The 18,208-nt window shown below is 32.0% G+C and overlaps 1 protein-coding gene across 1 annotated transcript; it reads left to right on the plus strand.

The window, feature by feature from the left end:
• The first annotated feature begins 264 nt into the window (after positions 1-264).
• Positions 265-11,462, plus strand: LOC132718533 (cerebrin prohormone-like). The gene is made up of 4 exons (XM_060702250.1): positions 265-613; positions 2,777-2,905; positions 10,699-10,835; positions 11,332-11,462. The coding sequence occupies exons 2-4, from the start codon at positions 2,795-2,797 to the stop codon at positions 11,333-11,335; spliced, it is 252 nt and encodes an 83-aa protein (XP_060558233.1). The 5' UTR covers positions 265-613; positions 2,777-2,794; the 3' UTR covers positions 11,336-11,462.
• Positions 11,463-18,208: the final 6,746 nt, after the last annotated feature.

Here is an 18,208-nt window from a genome sequence, read left to right on the forward strand (position 1 = left end):
TTTTAAGAGTTTAAAAATGTTAAGTTAAGGTTTCTACTTTATATAATTCTTATCAAACCGTTTGCAAAAAAAAGTTTCGTTATTGGGTGACTGAAAATTTCTCATCGGAAGGTCTGAAAATTGAGGAAGACAAATTGTTTGGCTTTACTGCAATTGGTCGGTCTTTAAAATGAAATCATACGATGCGACAATTCCTCTGTCGTATTGCTTTTTAACCGTGACGCGTCATAACGCCCGCAGACACTCGCGAATGTTAGCTTAATTTGTAATAAAATTCCAACCAGTATTTTTCCTTCATGTCAGTGTTTGTCCAGTTTTATTGTTAATTTATTACATTCCATCAATCGGAGACGTCTTATTTGATTTGAAAGAGCTAAAAATCACAGATTCCAATTTCCTCGTTTAATTTCCTTTTGTATTGGGAAATTAACATTCTCTGGATAATTTAGCTAGTAAAAACTGACGTGGACAAATGGTTCTAGTTTATCCCTGGGAACTGCCCATTCTATAACGGAATAGATATATATATTAAATTACATTTGAGATTGTAGCTTGGTTTTAAAATCGGAAAACAACAGGACACTAGACAGCAGGGATCTATACACGTTAGAAGGTATTTTTTTGTTTCTTTTTTATCTTCCTTTTTTTACTTTTTTTTCATTTCTGATACTTGTTGTTGTTTTTCATGAATAATTTTTATTCACTTAGAATTTTTGGATATTGTTCATGTGACAGATACAAAAATGTAATCAGTGAGTAACTTTTATTCTCTATATTGTTTTTATTTTTTATTTTTATTACTATTATAAGTTTAATTTTGTAAACATTTTGGTATTTCACACACAAGTATATTATTACTTTTTGTTTAATTTGTGTAACTTAATTTCAAAAAATCTGTAACTGTATGAACTTTAATGAACGTGAACTTGGAAAAAGTAAATCCTGCCAAAATTGCTTTGTTATAAAACGACTTTAATAAACAACAAACTGCTGTTTTAGAGACAAACGAAAATATGGAAAGTAATTAAATTTAATATCCGTAAAAGTGTCACGTGTTTAATCTCGGTATTTTAATAGATCTAGATAATTTAGAATGTCTTTCATTTTGTGTACATTGACAATTTTACCGAACTCATATGCACCGATAAGATGGGTTTTTTTTAACTGCTTATCCATCTATCGCAATTCATGTAAAGAAGCGCAGCAATCTTTAGATGTTTTGAAGTATCCAACCCTATATTTCGGAAGGAATGAAATGGGACATCTTTGAAATAAGTCAGAAAATATATTTATATTAGAATAAATGTACAGATATTTTCAATCTATGATAAAACTTTGAATGTTTACTGCTCTTATATATTAAAAAAATGGTAAGGGTTTTAAAAGAGAACGAGAATTATCTGCGTGTAGTAATAAATTATAGGTAATTTTTGTAAGTAGTAGTTGCCTTAGGGTAGCTTTAATCAGTTAACTGTTTTATCTGACATCATTAAACTTAAGTGTCCACGACAGAATAAACATATCATATTTAAGGCGTGCCGCGTGCAAATCTTTTAAAATATCTAAATTCTGCCTCATGACACTTTTGTCGATTTTGCCACATACCATTGTCGGTTTATTATTTTCATAACATTTTTAAAGGCAAATTAAAATTAAGAATATTGTAAGTTAAATTGTATATCTAAATTGGCAAAAAAACTTATTAATGTTATAAAGAGCGGACAAAGTTCAGACGGTATGGGCTTAGAAGGCACCTTGCACTAAACACTGCTGTTAATTAAATATGCTCAATAAACATCTTCAAGTTTCCCATGATTTGTAACTCTTTCGACCGTTTCCTTATCAGTAGAATAATAATTGCGTTATTCTTTAATTCATTCTATCTGGATATATTTGTGTGGCGGCGTAAAGAACGCAATACTTCCGTCGTGAAATTCCGATGCTTTCGCCACTTTCCGTGTCACGGTACGTGACAGTGAATAATAATCGAAATGAACCCAGAGTTTGTATCATTGAGAGACATTATCGTGATCTCGCTGTGACATGAAAAATATATTGATTTAAAGCAATGTACTCAAGTTCTTTACTTTGGTCAAAGTTTAAAAGTTCAAAGTTTAAACAGTTTTCTGAAATCAGGATTTAATAGTGTAAAAACGTGCCACAAAGCTTCATGTGTTTGCCTCCTTCTTGAATACGTAGTTCTCGGATTACGTTTCAAGGTGCGGTGATAGACCTAATTACCACCATACGTCTAGAGACAATGCTTAGCCACTTCATTATTAGCATCATTTACAATACAAGTATGTGTAGAGGCGATCACTTAACTTGTAATGAGCTACTTTAGCAAGGAAATTATACTCGCACCTTTGTTTTTGAATTTATATATAAAATGTGTCTTTTATGTCTATTGGAAATACTCATAATATACTGAATCTTTGTAATAGATTTACCTTGCTTTAAAGTAAGGACAGTTCGCTTATTGTTTTAAGGGTTTTGCATAACAAAATACAAAGAATGGGCTACCAACACCAACATAGAGCCTGTCCAGGCTGCCCGGGTGTTGAAGATGACCTGCCTCTATACTGGTAGAAAACGTTTTCAGTCCCTGTATGGTAAGGGCTAAAACTTACAACGAATCTGTTTATCTATCTACATTATTGTCGACGTCACACCATGCCACTGTACACGGTTTTAACTTGATATATACATTATCTTCAACTATCCATATGCAGAAAATGTCACTTTATAAAACGATTTTTTTAATTATCTTTTTCAGTAAGTTTGAGCAAAGAAAATGCAACTTTGGGTCCAGACGATTGTCACTGTATGCCTTATTGCCTCGATTATTGTATCAACATGTCTGGGAAACTCGGTACCATCTACGATAGGAGATGACGAGAGACAGGTCTGTAGTCTACTTCTAATTTTTATCAGTAACATTTTTACATTATTTCAACATAACTTCGATGAAACGAAGTCTGGCGTGTACACCCCATTTTTTACGGTTGCTGAAACTGCTAGGCCAGGTGCATTCTGGCGCGCATTTTGGATTATAACAAAATACCTGTTTGAGCATCACTAGTTGATATATAGTCACAATTGTGCAATTATACAGTAGCTAATTGGATCCCCCGATTATTATTTATGTTTTGTATTTGATGTATGTGTCCTTCATTTAATTAAATTTTTGTGAATTTAATTTGAAACAAGTATTATAATAAATATTACGTTTTAGTCCTTGATTGATATATAACAAACTGCTAAGACATGCGCACAATACCGGACAGGTGGGCATAATTGCTCTTGACATGTAACTCCGATAAGAGCATGCACTTCTTCATTTAGTGGTCAAATATAACACCATTTTTAACTTTTTTTCATGAATTTTAAGTTGCAAATATACAAGTTTTACATAAAGTATTGGAATATCACTCATGACGGATGACACAATAGTTTACAGATTTGCTGAGTACACTAGTCATTAAACATTTATTTTATTTTAATTTATATTTGATATAATTGATTCATACGTTTTTAGGAAACAACAGTAGCATTGAAATGGTTAAAAGGAATGTAGATAAAATTTATATCATGTTTTTTTGTTTTGGAATTGTAGTTGGAGAAAATAGTCTTATGCAAATGGTGATATGACGTGTATATTTTAATGTATTTATAATGATATTAATTACATTATATTACTCACATTTTTTGTATTTTACATACAAGAGATGCCAGGTACAACTTAGGTTATTATGGTTCTAGTTTTGCTATGCGTATTTTGTAGTAAAGTACGATTAAATTAGCTTTAAAAACAATATCATCATGATTGATTCAACTGTTTATATTAGACCACAGGGATTAATAAATGTGTTAAATATATCATTGTTATAGTAGAGGAGCTCTGTTTATATCATATATGTCAATGATTATGTCACGGTTATTAATTTTTTCATTAAATCTTATTTCTATAAAAAAATAGCATTCTGCTTCAATTTTTTTTTGCGATAAAAGTCAAATAATTAGACATATTGTGGTATTTTTTTAACTAAAATGAGAAATAGCTTTCAGATATTTATCCGTAATTTGATACGGTCTGCAGAAATTTCCGCTACATTTACTTAATTATATACAGTATCAAAACTTTTAATGATTGACAAGTAAACCGTCTCTCATTTCCTTTGCTGTATAATGGACAAGACAAAAAAAATGTCGTAACCATAGGTTACAATGAGACACGTGCGACTTACTACCGTACAACTACAAACAGCCATTGGTTACAATGAGACTCGTGCGACTTACTACCGTACAACTACAAACAGCCAATGGTTATAATAAGACACGTGCGACTTACTACCGTACAACTACAAACAGCCATTGGTTAATATGAGACACGTGCGACTTACTACCATACAACTACAAACAGCCATTGGTTACAATAAGACACGTGCGACTTACTACCGTATAGCTACAAATACCCATTGGTTACAATAAGACACGTGCGACTTACTACCGTATAGCTACAAATAGCCATTGGTTACAATGAGACACGTGCGACTTACTACCATACAACTACAAACAGCCAATGGTTACAATGAGACACGTTGCACTTACTACAGTACAACTACAAACAGCCATTGGTTACAATAAGACACGTGCGACTTATTACCGTATAACTACAAATAGCCATTGGTTACAATAAGACACGTGCGACTTACTTCGTATAACTACAAACAACCATTGGTTAAAATAAGATACGTGCGACTTACTACCGTATAACTACAATCAACCATTGGTTATAATAAGACACGTGCGACTTACAAACGTATTACTACAAACAGCCTTTGGTTACAATAAGACACGTGCGACTTACTACCAGCCATTAGTTACAATAAGACACGTGCGACTTACTCCGTATAACTACAAACAGCCATTGGTTAAAATAAGATACGTGCGACTTACTACCGTATAACTACAAACAGCCATTGGTTATTTTAAGACACGTGCAACTTACTACCGTACAACTACAAACAGCAATTGGTTATAATAAGACACGTGCGACTTACTACCGTACAACTAAAAACAGCCATTGGTTACACTGAGACACGCGCAACTTACTACCATACAACTACAAACAGCCATTGGTTAAAATAAGATACGTGCGACTTACTACCGTATAACTACAAACAGCCATTGGTTATTTTAAGACACGTGCAACTTACTACCGTACAACTACAAACAGCCATTGATTATAATAAGACACGTGCGACTTACTACCATACAACTACAAACAGCCAATGGTTATAATAAGACACATGCGACTTACTGAAGTATAACTACAAACAGCCATTGGTTACAATAAGACAAGTGCGACTTACTACCAGCCATTGGTTACAATAAGACACGTGCGACTTACTACCTTACATTTACAAACAGCCATTGGTTACAATAAGACACGTGTGACTTACTTCCGTATAACTACAAACAGTCATTGGTTACAATAAGACACGTGCGACTTACTCCGTATTTACTCCGTACAAACAGCCATTGGTTAAAATAAGAGAAGTGCGACTTACTACTGTACAACAACAAATAGTATAAGTTATATTAACAAAACAGGAGTAATTCGGGAATAATAATGCACACAAGAATTAACGTGTTCAGTTCATACACACAAAACAACAACAAAAACATATTTTATTTGCAATTTCGTGACGTAGAAAGGTGATAATACAATTATAGTTTGATAGCTTTACGTATTTCGAATAGAAGCCTTACTTCAAACTATCTATCAGTCCTACAGTTTTCTGTTATACAATATTTTAATACTTAATGCCAAAAACCCGTATGATAATTCTATACCGTGTAAAACTGAAACTCGTCTCATCTTCAGCTATATGATGCTGTATACATGATAAATAACGAAAATTATCATATCCAATCTTCTTAATACGTAATAAGTGTTTGAAATAAATTTTTGTCCAACAGAATTACAGTATTTCAAATGAATCATATCACATTTTCTTTGGTATTTCGACTAAATTTAATCAGTCTAGTAAATCGACAGTTTTATAGAAATAATTTCAAACGCTAAATTGGTAAGTATTTGTTAGTAAGCATCTACTACATTAAATTGGTCGAACGGCTACGCCGTTCTTGACCAATTTAATCTGATTTTACAAATGCTAAACACTAACCGTTACTTAATTGACAATCTACAATTATAAAATATTTTGCCTGCGCATGCGTCACAGCATATTGATAAGTTGGCTTGCATAATGTCATTATTGTTTCGATATACATGTATAAAATTTTCTAACCAATTGAATCTTTTCCCCCTATAATTTTGGAATTTAAGCAATACAGAAATATCTCCTGTATCGTTGCATCTCCAGGCTTTAATTTAAAAAAATCAAATTATCGTTGTTAGAATGTATATTCTTATATTATTTATTTCTGCATTTTTACATAAATGATTATTGCTGTTTCAATGCGATTTGTTTTTGTTTTCTTTTCTTTCGATGTATTTTTTGAATACTATGTTATATTTATAATCAAATCATCTCTGACTTGTAATTACTGGAAATAGGTCGAATGAGTGATTTTTCTATAGCTTTTTAAGCATTATTACTCATTTTATTGCTTTGTTGCCATAAACAACTATAATACTGCATTGTGGGCCAACAAATGAAATGATTTAGATGTAATGTCATCATAAAAACAGGCTATTAATGTGTTAATCATTGCAATTTGTCAACATCTCCAAAGGAACCAAGGGATTTGAAATTTCATTTAGTGAATTAGCTTATAAGATGTGTTGATTGATCCTGAAACTTGCTCTTCTGTTTTGTCCTCTGCAAGATTCATTTAGGGGTTTATGAAATTGCTGTGTACCAAATCACAGTAATTATTCGACATAGAACACCTTTGCTAGTCCAGCATCATTCAATAAAAGCAAATTAAAGACTTACAGATTGTATTTCTGTCAGTCAATTCATTTTGTATAAAGTTAGATGCTGTTAAAACATGGATGCTTATATTACATGTATGTCAAGCATACGAACAAACACCATTGTCGTATTGTGAGAATAAATGTGAACACGATCACCAAAAAATTATTGTAAAGCGTGGTTTAATTATTTAAATTATTAATGTGATTGATTTTTTTAAAGTGATCAGTTTAGCAAGATTTTTAGATTAGTGTATTTTTTATTTTTTTCCTTTTTTCCTGACTGAAAAGGAATAACAAACCTCTTATAAATTATATGTAGATTATTTGTATAACGATAATGCCGGGCTAGACTTTAGAATCTGTTCGCGGGTATTTTTAACATTATCGCATGGCTGTGAGCTTTTCCTTTGTTCTTTCTAACCCATTATACTCAGTACACTTCAATGAGCATTTCAAAACTGTATTGATATATAACAGTACAGTTTTTTCATTGATTCATATAGGAAAAAAAACTCGACTGTTATATATCGGTCGAGTTTTTTTCGTACCTTGTATATATCAATACAGTTTTTTCATAGAGGCTCCAATGGGGCAGTGGTAACGACCATTCCCAGTAGCAAAAAAAAAACATAAAATAATAAAAAAATGAAATCAATAAAATCAAATAAATAATTATATAAATACAATGAAAAATATAAACAAAGATAATTAATGAAATGAAAAAAGCCCTTTAATCTTAAATCAATCTTGGTAACAGTATACAATCCGCCTCTTATATTGGATGTCTTTTATATATTTTTTGCGGCAGCGAAAACAACTTGAAAAACTGCCTTATGATAAATAACTATAATGTAGCTAACGATTAATTTATTTATTTGTTTCTATACAAAAAAGAAAACATTATGCCATTGCGATAAAACAGTTATGGTATATGAAACTCGTTAGTTACGGGGGTATAACACTGGCTGGGGCGACATCTCGGGATGTTTCTGAAAAAAAAAATTGTCTCGGCCTGACGGCCTCGCCATTTTTTAGCAGAAACACCCCTTGATGTCGCCCCATCCAGTGATATACCCTCGTAACTAACTCGTTTCATATACTATAACTATTACTTATAATTTTACCAATTTATGTTTCTCTACAAAATCACTCATACTTCTAGGGTTAAGGCTGGGGATAAGGGTTAGTGTTATGGGTCAGGGTTATAGTGAAGAGGGTTATGCCTTAGAGTTAGGATTTTAAAACATAGATTTGCAGCGGGCAGATTTATAACGTGTTTATTCTGCCTTTTTCGATGCCTACACGTTCATACCATTCTTTAGAAAATGAAATCTTGATTAATTGTATTTTTATTTATCTATTTATTTTTTATTTAATTATTTAACTTAAAGTTTTCATTTGACAGGTAAGTTACTATCTAATTATCTATTATCTATTATGATTTTTTTCTTCGATATGTTATACAGCCATACGATTTTATAGATAACCTTTTTTCCATTTTCGGGCATTTTCTTAAAATATGTGATTTGTGAAGATTTATAAAAAAATACCATCCATTCATGACGGATAATAAGATAGTATTTTACCTGTCAAATATCATGAACTACATTTGTATGCTATAACTTTTTTGTCAGAAAAACTGTTCAGTTTAAGGGAATAAGAGTATCGAATATTGTGGTGAGGGAAAAATGTGTCGCAAAATTTCTTGCACTAATTTTATATCAATCACTGTAGTAAAGACAACTTAAATACTACTGGGAATCATTAATGTTTTGTCTTGACGACTTTAAAAGGGTGAAAAAATGATATTGTCGTTACGCTGGTAGTAGTAATGAAGGCCAATTTTCAGTGTCTGTGCGTCAAATGAAACCTTTTAATCAAGGTGTATGGAACGCCATAGCTGCCTCATGCTATTACATTTCTTTTTATCTTGCCCAGAAAGCGTCTTATTATGTCAAATATAAGCGTTGTTAATGCTATTGTAATTTGTCGACTTGTCTAAACATTGCCTTATTATACCTAACAGTAGTCTTATCTTTTTAAAATGTGATGTTGACTTGTGTTAAAATTGTTTAATCATTTCAAAAAGTAGTGTTATCATGTCAAAAATGTCCTTTTGGCTTGTCTGAAATGTGTCATATTATGTCAACTAGTCTCGCTATTTGGTCAAATTGTGGAGCTGTTTTTTTTCAAAAGATTGTCTGATCATTTAAAACAGTAGTTTTCTCTTGTCGAAATTTGGTGTTGACTTGTAAAAGCACAGCTTTATTTTATCAAACTGCCATGTTATTTTTTCAAAAAAAAAAAACGGTGTTAAAATGCCTAAACATTGTCTTATTGTGTCAAACAACTGTGTTAATTTGCCAACGTACTTATAGACTAGCCATCACCACGTTTCGACAAGATGATATGACTATTTGACATAATAAGACGAAGATAGACAAGTTAAATCTGCATGTGGACATAATAGCATGACAGTTTGACAAATTAAAATAGCGTTATAACAGTTTCATAACCATGAATTTTGTAAAGATACCACCATTATTTCACATAATAAGACGGTGTTTAGGCAAATTAACATAATGTTTGGACAAAATAGCATGGCGATCTGAGAAAATAAAGCAGCATTTAGACATGTCAATACCATTTTTCGACAAGTCAACAATACTGTTTGACATAATAAAATATCGTTTACACAAACAAACAAAATTTATTGGCAAGTCAACATTAGTATTTCACATAATAAGTATATTTTAAGACAGGATAACAACAGTTTCAGACAAGACAGCATGATGTTTTGACACAATAAGACAGAATAACACCACCTCATACAAAGCAACAAAACAGTTTGACAAAACAGGACAGCACTCAGCCAGGTAAATATAACGGCTGAACAAGTTATCACTACTAGCCGACATAATAAGACATGAGTTTGACAAGTTGACACCAAGTTCCGACAAGATAACACTACTGTTTCACATAATAAGACAATTTATAGACAAATTACCACCACAATTGGACAAGACAGCATGCTATTTTGACATAAAAGACATTCTTTAAGCAAGATAACACCGAATTTGAACTCAATGACATGGCAGTCTGACAAAATGTGACGGTGTTTAGACAAGTCAATATCACATTTGGACAAGACAAAACGACAGTATAAGATAACACAACAGTGTCATAACATACCAGGATCACATTTGGACAAGATGACACCACCAACTTCCGACAAGATAACACTACTGTTTCACATGATAAGACAAATTCAAGACAATTCAACACCACATTTAAACAAGTCTTTGTTCAGACATAATGAAATCTTAATTCGAAAAGATGGCGTGCATGTTAGACATATTAAGTTTCCATTCGGCATGTTAACACCGGATTTACACATGATAACATGACGTTTTGAAATAATAAGACAGTGTTTAGACAAGTCAGCACTACGTTTTGACAAGATAAAATGAATATTTGACCTAATAAGACTTCGTTAAGACAGGTTCTCATAAAATGTTGGCAAGCCAACACTTCTATTATACATAATAAGACGCTTTTAGGGGAAAATAAAAAAAGAAATGTAACAACATGAGGCAGCTATGGCGTTCCATAAAGGTGTATCTACATATTCACACAACAACACATTATTATGAGGCGAACGCAATTTCTTTTTAAATAAAGAAAAAACAAAAAGCTATCCTAAATGTCTTTTAAAAGTAACTACAACTTGCATTTGTTATGTTTTGCAGGAAATCGCTGCATTAGCGGCAAGAATTCTAAAGATAATAATGAACGATTCCCGAACGTTTTACACAAATGGTAAACGAAATGCTGGAACTATAGATTCTCTCTACAATCTACCGGACCTTTTAGGAGTTGGCAGAAGGTATGATCCTCGTGATATCTTTAGGTGATATATTCACAGTTTTATTTTATTTAGCATCACTGTTTATAAGGGTCATAAGCGGCATCTATGGATTTTAACAAATATTTCAAAACGAATCATTTCATTACTTCAGCATTATTCATGAAGTTAAATTCACCAAAATTCACCAATGTATTGAGATACATTGCAAAACATTCAAGTACCGTATATTTTTATAAAGGACCTATAGGTGTTTGACTTATATTTAGGTGTTATAAATAGTTACATCGGTATATCACGTTTTCAATATAACATAGAAATATTTAACATTAAAAACAACAAAAAGAAGGAAAATAGGCATTCAGTTGTAATTTTGTTACTTACTAAAATAGAGCGAAATAAAGAAAAAAAGAATAAGGAAAAATATCTTAATACTAAGGGCATATCATTTGATTTAATATTTTATGGCTAGTTATTATATTAAGTTCATTTTCATCAACTATTGTCTATATTTCAGGTGATACAACACACGGACAGGGAACATTTCTAACTATGACTGATCTATATTCATTTTCCTTTTCTGCGTCTTTATGAACTTGCAGAGACATTTCAAAGTCATTGTTTTGTTCCGATTTGATATGAAATAAATGGACATACAATTTCAAATTTGACGTTCTTCTGTAGATACATTAACTTATATTGTAACAATTTATAACGAATACATTCTCCTTTCCTTTCTCCTGCCTAAATAAGGTGATAGAAGTTAATTGATATTTTCAGGATATCCACATGTTTATCCAGTTGTTGATTTTCAGTTAACAATTTTAGAATTTTTTATCAAACTATATAACTGTATATTAAGCTCAAAGCTTGATATAAATTAGGTCAGTTCCTTTAAGCTTGTTTTAAGCAGTAGTTTGTACTTTAAATCCCAGACTGCAGTATATAAAAAAAATTGTCAACATTTCATTCTGTATTCTTTATCACAGCATATATTAATACAAACATTTCATTAGTAGTTAATATTCGGGGAGAAATGACAACAACTTTTTCTACACTTCACAAATTTGCACAGGGCTTGTCCATTAACGGCCTTATAGAAGGTATTAAAGTGTCAAATAACAGATTCGCCAGCTTTTCTTATATTAGTAATTTGTCGACGTTTATAATATAACAGTGTGAGGTTTCATAAGCAATGATGTAATGCCAGATTTCAAGAAGAATTACATTTATTTCTTATGTTTCCAAGAAATATAGATGTCGCTCATATGAATTGATGTAAAGGTGGCAGTTGCAGGACATAACAAATACAAAAATAATTTAAATTAAGATATGTTAATATAAATTTATTCATCATCAATTAGTTAATTTATTCCTTTACTTATATTATTGTTACACACGTGTGTTTACGATCTATATCAATTACTAAGCTTTCATGATATAAAACAAATATCTACGTAAACTATTCTAGGTAACTGAAAATCAGTCAGGAATTTAAACTCATCCATCACAAAGCAAACAATATGATTTGTGTTTTTAAGTTTATTTATACTTGGCGCCGGCTATCGGCCTCTGTTACGTCGCTGCTCATAGAGCCATTATGGCGGATTCAGTTTAATCGATGACCGTAAAGCCAAAACGGAGGTTTATCGTCGTAAAGATCTTCATCCCAGGGCCAAATTCTTCGCATCGTAGAACAAATGAAGATTGAAAGGCACATCTTTTGAGAGCCACGGAGTAACAAACAATTAAACAAACATGTACAATTATATTATCTGGAAGTACCCCTTTACACCAGAAATCAAATATTCCATTCGGCCAATCACAACAATGGATACAATCGGGCAACTCGTGATAAAGATGAATTTTAGTATGGGGCCAATCAATGCAAGAGAATGACAATGTATTGGAACAATCGCGGTAAGATAAAAACAATGTACGGGGCCAGTCACAGCAAAAGAAAATGTATCGGACGAGTCAAGACAAAGGACGAACACTGTAACGGACCAATCAGAGACTGATTGAAGACAAATTTTAGGTCATACAGTTCTATAATAGGGCATGATAAGTTGGTATTAAATATATACAATATTTATAGCCATATAAATATAAATATCTATACTCCAGTCCGTAATCACGGAACTCCAACAAAAGATATACGCTTTCTAATCATAAACATATAGGGGAAGAAAAAGAAATGGTAGAGCTAAATAATTACTTATATCGTATATCTTTTTTAATTGAATATAGACAGATTCTGTATTACCACCGTCACCGGAGATCGACATGCATAGTACACAACATTTACAATAGAACATCAACTAGCATAATTAACATAAAACAGACAACATTATAAAATGAATAAACACACAATCATAATAATATAAGATTATGTTAAGTATACAAGCAAACATTAAACATTGGTATGTTGTGCATAAAGACGGGAGACACATGGAAATACCATTTATTTTTACGTTATCATTTTATGAAATGAGTTCATAAATAATAACACTTTTTATCATTAAAATAAACACTGGCCAAGTAAGCCCAATACCTGATTTAATGGAAAGCTTGAAATAAGTGTTTAGTATGCAATTATATCGCAATTTAATATAAACTCAACCCACATGTGTACACGAATTGGTTCGTAACAAGAACAGAACATTAATAAATGTAGTGTTGTACTTTCAGATTGCACGTTTTGCATATCCCAATCATTTTGAATGAAAACAACTTAGTAAAATATGTCAGACCAGAAATGCAGAAATCTTGCCACCGACTATTTGACTTCTCATGTTTTGTCAATACCAATGCATATTTATTCAATCTGATGAAGTTATCGTCCTTTTATTTGTGTAGTTTTCCTGAAAACGAGATTTAGTTTCGGAAATTTCAAAAGCCGTTATGGTATATACAACAACGGACTAGAAATCTCACAGAAATGACGAGTATTTTCAGTCATAATACATGTAAATAAAATGTTTAAAGTGAATAAATCTATATACCTGTTACCTGTAATTAAAAAAGTATTCTTTGAATTTTGAAAAAGAATACTAGCAAAACACTTCAATCTATGAAAGGAATATGTAAGTATAATTTATAAAAAGCCAATACCGCATATATACGATACCATTGCTGAACTCCTAAGAATGGCAGCATGAACATTTTTATTATATTTACATAAAATGTGTGTTAAATAAAAGAAACATTCTATAGTACGAAACTTTCGGGAATCTACCATAACATAAATAGAAATTACATAATTTTACTGTTTATATTTTTTGATATTTCATTAGATATAGTTTTATACATTAAAGGTCCAATTAGAAACGTTTTCTTGAGATTCGCTGGGTTGATATAAATGTTGATTCGATGGAAAGAAAATGTATCGTTAAATAGGAAAAAAAATAGAAATCCCTAAAGAACGTCCAAAACGGCAGAAATGAAAAATTTGCAGGCTAGGTTTTATTGGGCCTGTTTATGGACGGTACTTTAAAGTGCAAACTACCGACCACGCCCGCTAGCACCGGCTTAAAAAGAATTCAACATTTGTATTTGCAGATGTCTTCATACCACGGTTATCCTGGAGCCTTAAATGAGACACGTTAGTGTTATTTCATAAAAAGCGGCATGTGACCCCTACTTAAAATAATGAAATATATGATCCGAGTGCTGAACAGACTTAACTTCAAATGAATGTCACGTTATGCATTAAAAACATAACATCATCTTTCTTTGTTATACATCAAAAGTCACTTGGTAGAACGACTTTCAATCCGTATTATTTCCGATATGATCATGAATAATAGACGAGATGTTCCGATTATTATACAGCGTAGGGTACATGGAATTCTTGGATTTTTTTTCAGTTGGTGTTATCGTCTTATAGAATGCTTTTGTAGACTTTCCTTGTTACATGTAACCCATTGTCTTTGAATTCGATGTTTCAATAAAGAAACAAAATTACTAAAAATACAGACACAATATCAGTCTCAGCATAACTAGGTTCGCAAATTGTTTACGTACAATATTTATGTGTTTTTAATATTATAGACATTCTATTTTGCAACTTTTTCGAGAATTGACTATAAGATAACGAAAATAATATTCTTGCAATGGAGACTGGGGTGCCAGATGAGTCGCGTGCCTTACATCAACTTTATTTAGCGCATTTTTTTAATGAACCGCGTTAAAATGACGTCATTTTAGAAGGGAACTGTGTGCTTAGGGTGACGTCATTTCGCCGTTGTTATTTTAGTTGTAAATTCATACGCTATTGTGTGAAAATGGTTATGGATGAAAATGCTCATTTCCATGAGCAAATAACTTATTGAGGTAAACCATTTTAAATATATAATAATATGGCAGAATATACAAGAAAAAATATCTGACATATGTTTGCGGTTCGGATCGGAATAGCCGTCCCTCGGATGGGCGGGGTCCCCTCGGGACGGATATTCCGATCTGAACCGCAACATATGACAGACATTATTATTATTCAACGGTTGATCAATTTTATACAAAAAAAAATATTTATAACATAGCTTTAAAAATTGAATTCATTCACGTCTTAAATTTGATGTGCCTTAGTCATCATTTCTTTCGTTCGTATACATGTACGTGCGTTCAGCGCTTTGGTCTCATTTGTAGTATTAATGGTTTCATTTTCTATCAAAACACTTCAGCTCTAAAATTAAACCATCGAATTCCAAAACAAGTTTGAAATGTGACCTAAAACGTTTATTTCCATATATTATGTAAAAAAATTATGACTTGCTAATTTGCTCAGGTAGTCTGAAACTACATTTTCATAATGTTTGCACCATGTGCTGGTGAAAAAATCATCGCAATCTCCTCAATATCCATACAGGTGGAGCTAAGAACACGAGACATGTCTTTGCATCGATTGTATACACTATTATGAAAAGATACTTGTTATACAGACTTAAATAACGTCTTTATTGTCCCCCGCCTTTTCGAAGAAAAAAGGGGGATGTAGAAATAGGCTCCGTCTGTCCGTCCGTCTGTTTGTTCGTCTGTCCGTCCGTCCGTCACACTTTCGTGTCCGGTCCATAACTTTGTCATTTATAAAAGGAATTTGAAATAACTTGGCACAAATGTTTATTATAATAAGACGATGTGTCATGCACAACAACCAGACCCCTATATAACATAGTCTGTTACAGGGTATATTTCGTGTCCGGTCCATAACTTTGTCATTTATCAAAGGGATTCGAAATAACTTGGCACAAATGTTTGTTATAATAAGAAGATGTGTCAAGCGCAAAACCAGACCCCAACCTCCAGGGTCAAGGTCGCACTTGCTTATTCAAGGTCAACATTGTCTATTTGAGGGTATATGACGTGTCCGGTCCATAACTTTCTTATCTATGAAGGAATTTTGTAAATACTTGCCATAATTGTTTACAATAATCAGACGATGTGTCATGCGTAAAAACCTGTCACCTACCTCCAAGGTCAAGGTCACACTTGGAGGTCAAATACTTACATAGTCTGTTACAGTGTATATTTTGTGTCCGGTCCATAACTTCTTCATAGATTAAGGGATTTTGAAAATACTTGCCACAAATATGCACAATGAATAGATGATATGTCATGCGTAACATCTGTGTCCCTACCTCCAAGGTCAAGGTCACACTTAGAAGTCAAAGATTTACATAGTCCGTTATAGGGTATATTTTGTGTCCAATCTATAACTTCTTCATAGTTCAAGGGATTTTGAAAATACTTGGCACAAATAGTCTCAATAATAAGACGTTATGTCATGCACAACACCTGCTCCCCTACCTCCAAGGTCAAGGTCACACTTAGAGGTCAAAGCTTAACATGATAGATTTTTAAATCCTGTGTTTCATTTTAGTTTTTGAACAAATTTATTGTTGCATTTGCAGATCTAGCATTGATCATAATTTTGGACTGAATGTCCTGAGATCCATACCTCAATCTTTTGAAATAGCACAATTTTATGCTTCATATAAAACTTCCAGAGGCGGGGGACGTTGGTAACTCTGTTACAAATTCTTGTTGATTTTATTCTAGCAATGAAAATTGCAAAAAGATTCCAGGTTAAAAGCAAAAGCTTTTGTAACGCTGGATTAATAATAAAAAAATGTATAGCCGGAATACAGAAATCAAAGAAAAACGCTTAAAGTGAATGTATTTCAGATCAGTTGGATAATAGATAGACAAGATGCGTATCAATAAACAAAACGATATGTTTTAGTTATATAGAACGAGTAATATTCATACTTATTTTTGTCGATTTACTTCCGCATTCATACATTTACTCTACTTTATAGTAAGTAAAATGATAAATTGGTCAAAAGACATTTTCCACGCGTTTTTTACTCTATTTGTCTTGTCTTAATTGTAAGTGACAAACACGCAAGTTTTTTTATCCTAGGGATCACCTTTTATGTGTTCGATCCTAATTAAGAGTAAATGAGAAGAAAAATGTGGGACTATATATAGATTCATCGTAAATAAACTGATTGCATGCAAATAAAAGCACTTTATTTTTTACAATGACAACGAGGCGAGTAGATTTCTCTTCATCAACAATGCGTGTTAAACGCTAGATAATTTACCTGATACCATTTTACCGCAGTGGTATGAACTTTCTACCTTTTTTCTTAACAATGTACCTACATGAACAACCAATTATTCTGGCCAGTGGATTCAGTACTTCAGCATTCCTGGAAATGTGTATCAGTGATCTTAAGATATATGTCATCATGATAATAAATGGTAATACCATAAACTATATAATAATCATATTCTTACATACCTTCCTATAGTGAGATTTTAACGCTAACAGTAAATTATCATCCTAAATAATCTACAAGTTGTCAATAAAGGTGATGTTGACGACTCTATAAAATAAACATTAAACAAATAGTAACAAAAAAGTGATTACAAAACATAAATCGAATTCCTGCATTTAAATATCCTGTATGTTGTAATTAATGATGTAACATACAGTTAAGTGAAGTTTTATACGTGTATATATTTGTTCTTTTCAAACAATTTCCAAACAAAACCAAGAATATGTTACATATGCACAACAAATGTAATATACATCTGTTGCATCAGTAACAAAATGTTTTCTTTTGTTTTATTTATTTCAAATTATTCATTTTATAAATTAATAGCCCTGTTTCTTTAAGCAAGTCATTTAGGAATTTTATTAGCATAAAAGAGAATAATTATAAATGGCACGCGAAGACACACGTTACGGTATGACAAAGTCATTATAATAGTTTATTATCATACTGGTATACAAAATACATTTGACCGTGAATTACAAATACACTGTCTACAAAGGATGGTCATGATATCACAACGTATAGCACTTTAGCTTGCAATTAGAAATA

The sequence above is a fragment of the Ruditapes philippinarum genome, unplaced genomic scaffold (genome assembly GCF_026571515.1).
Source record: "Ruditapes philippinarum isolate M1 unplaced genomic scaffold, ASM2657151v2 ctg3313_1_1_1_1, whole genome shotgun sequence".
In the NCBI taxonomy this organism is placed as follows: domain Eukaryota; kingdom Metazoa; phylum Mollusca; class Bivalvia; order Venerida; family Veneridae; genus Ruditapes; species Ruditapes philippinarum.

Coding starts and splice junctions, on each gene's coding strand:
- LOC132718533 (XM_060702250.1), top strand. CDS start 2,795: ATGCAACTTTGGGTCCAGACGATTGTCACTGTATGCCTTATTGCCTCG. Junction 2,906..10,698: donor TAGGAGATGACGAGAGACAG/GTCTGTAGTCTA, acceptor TATGTTTTGCAG/GAAATCGCTGCATTAGCGGC.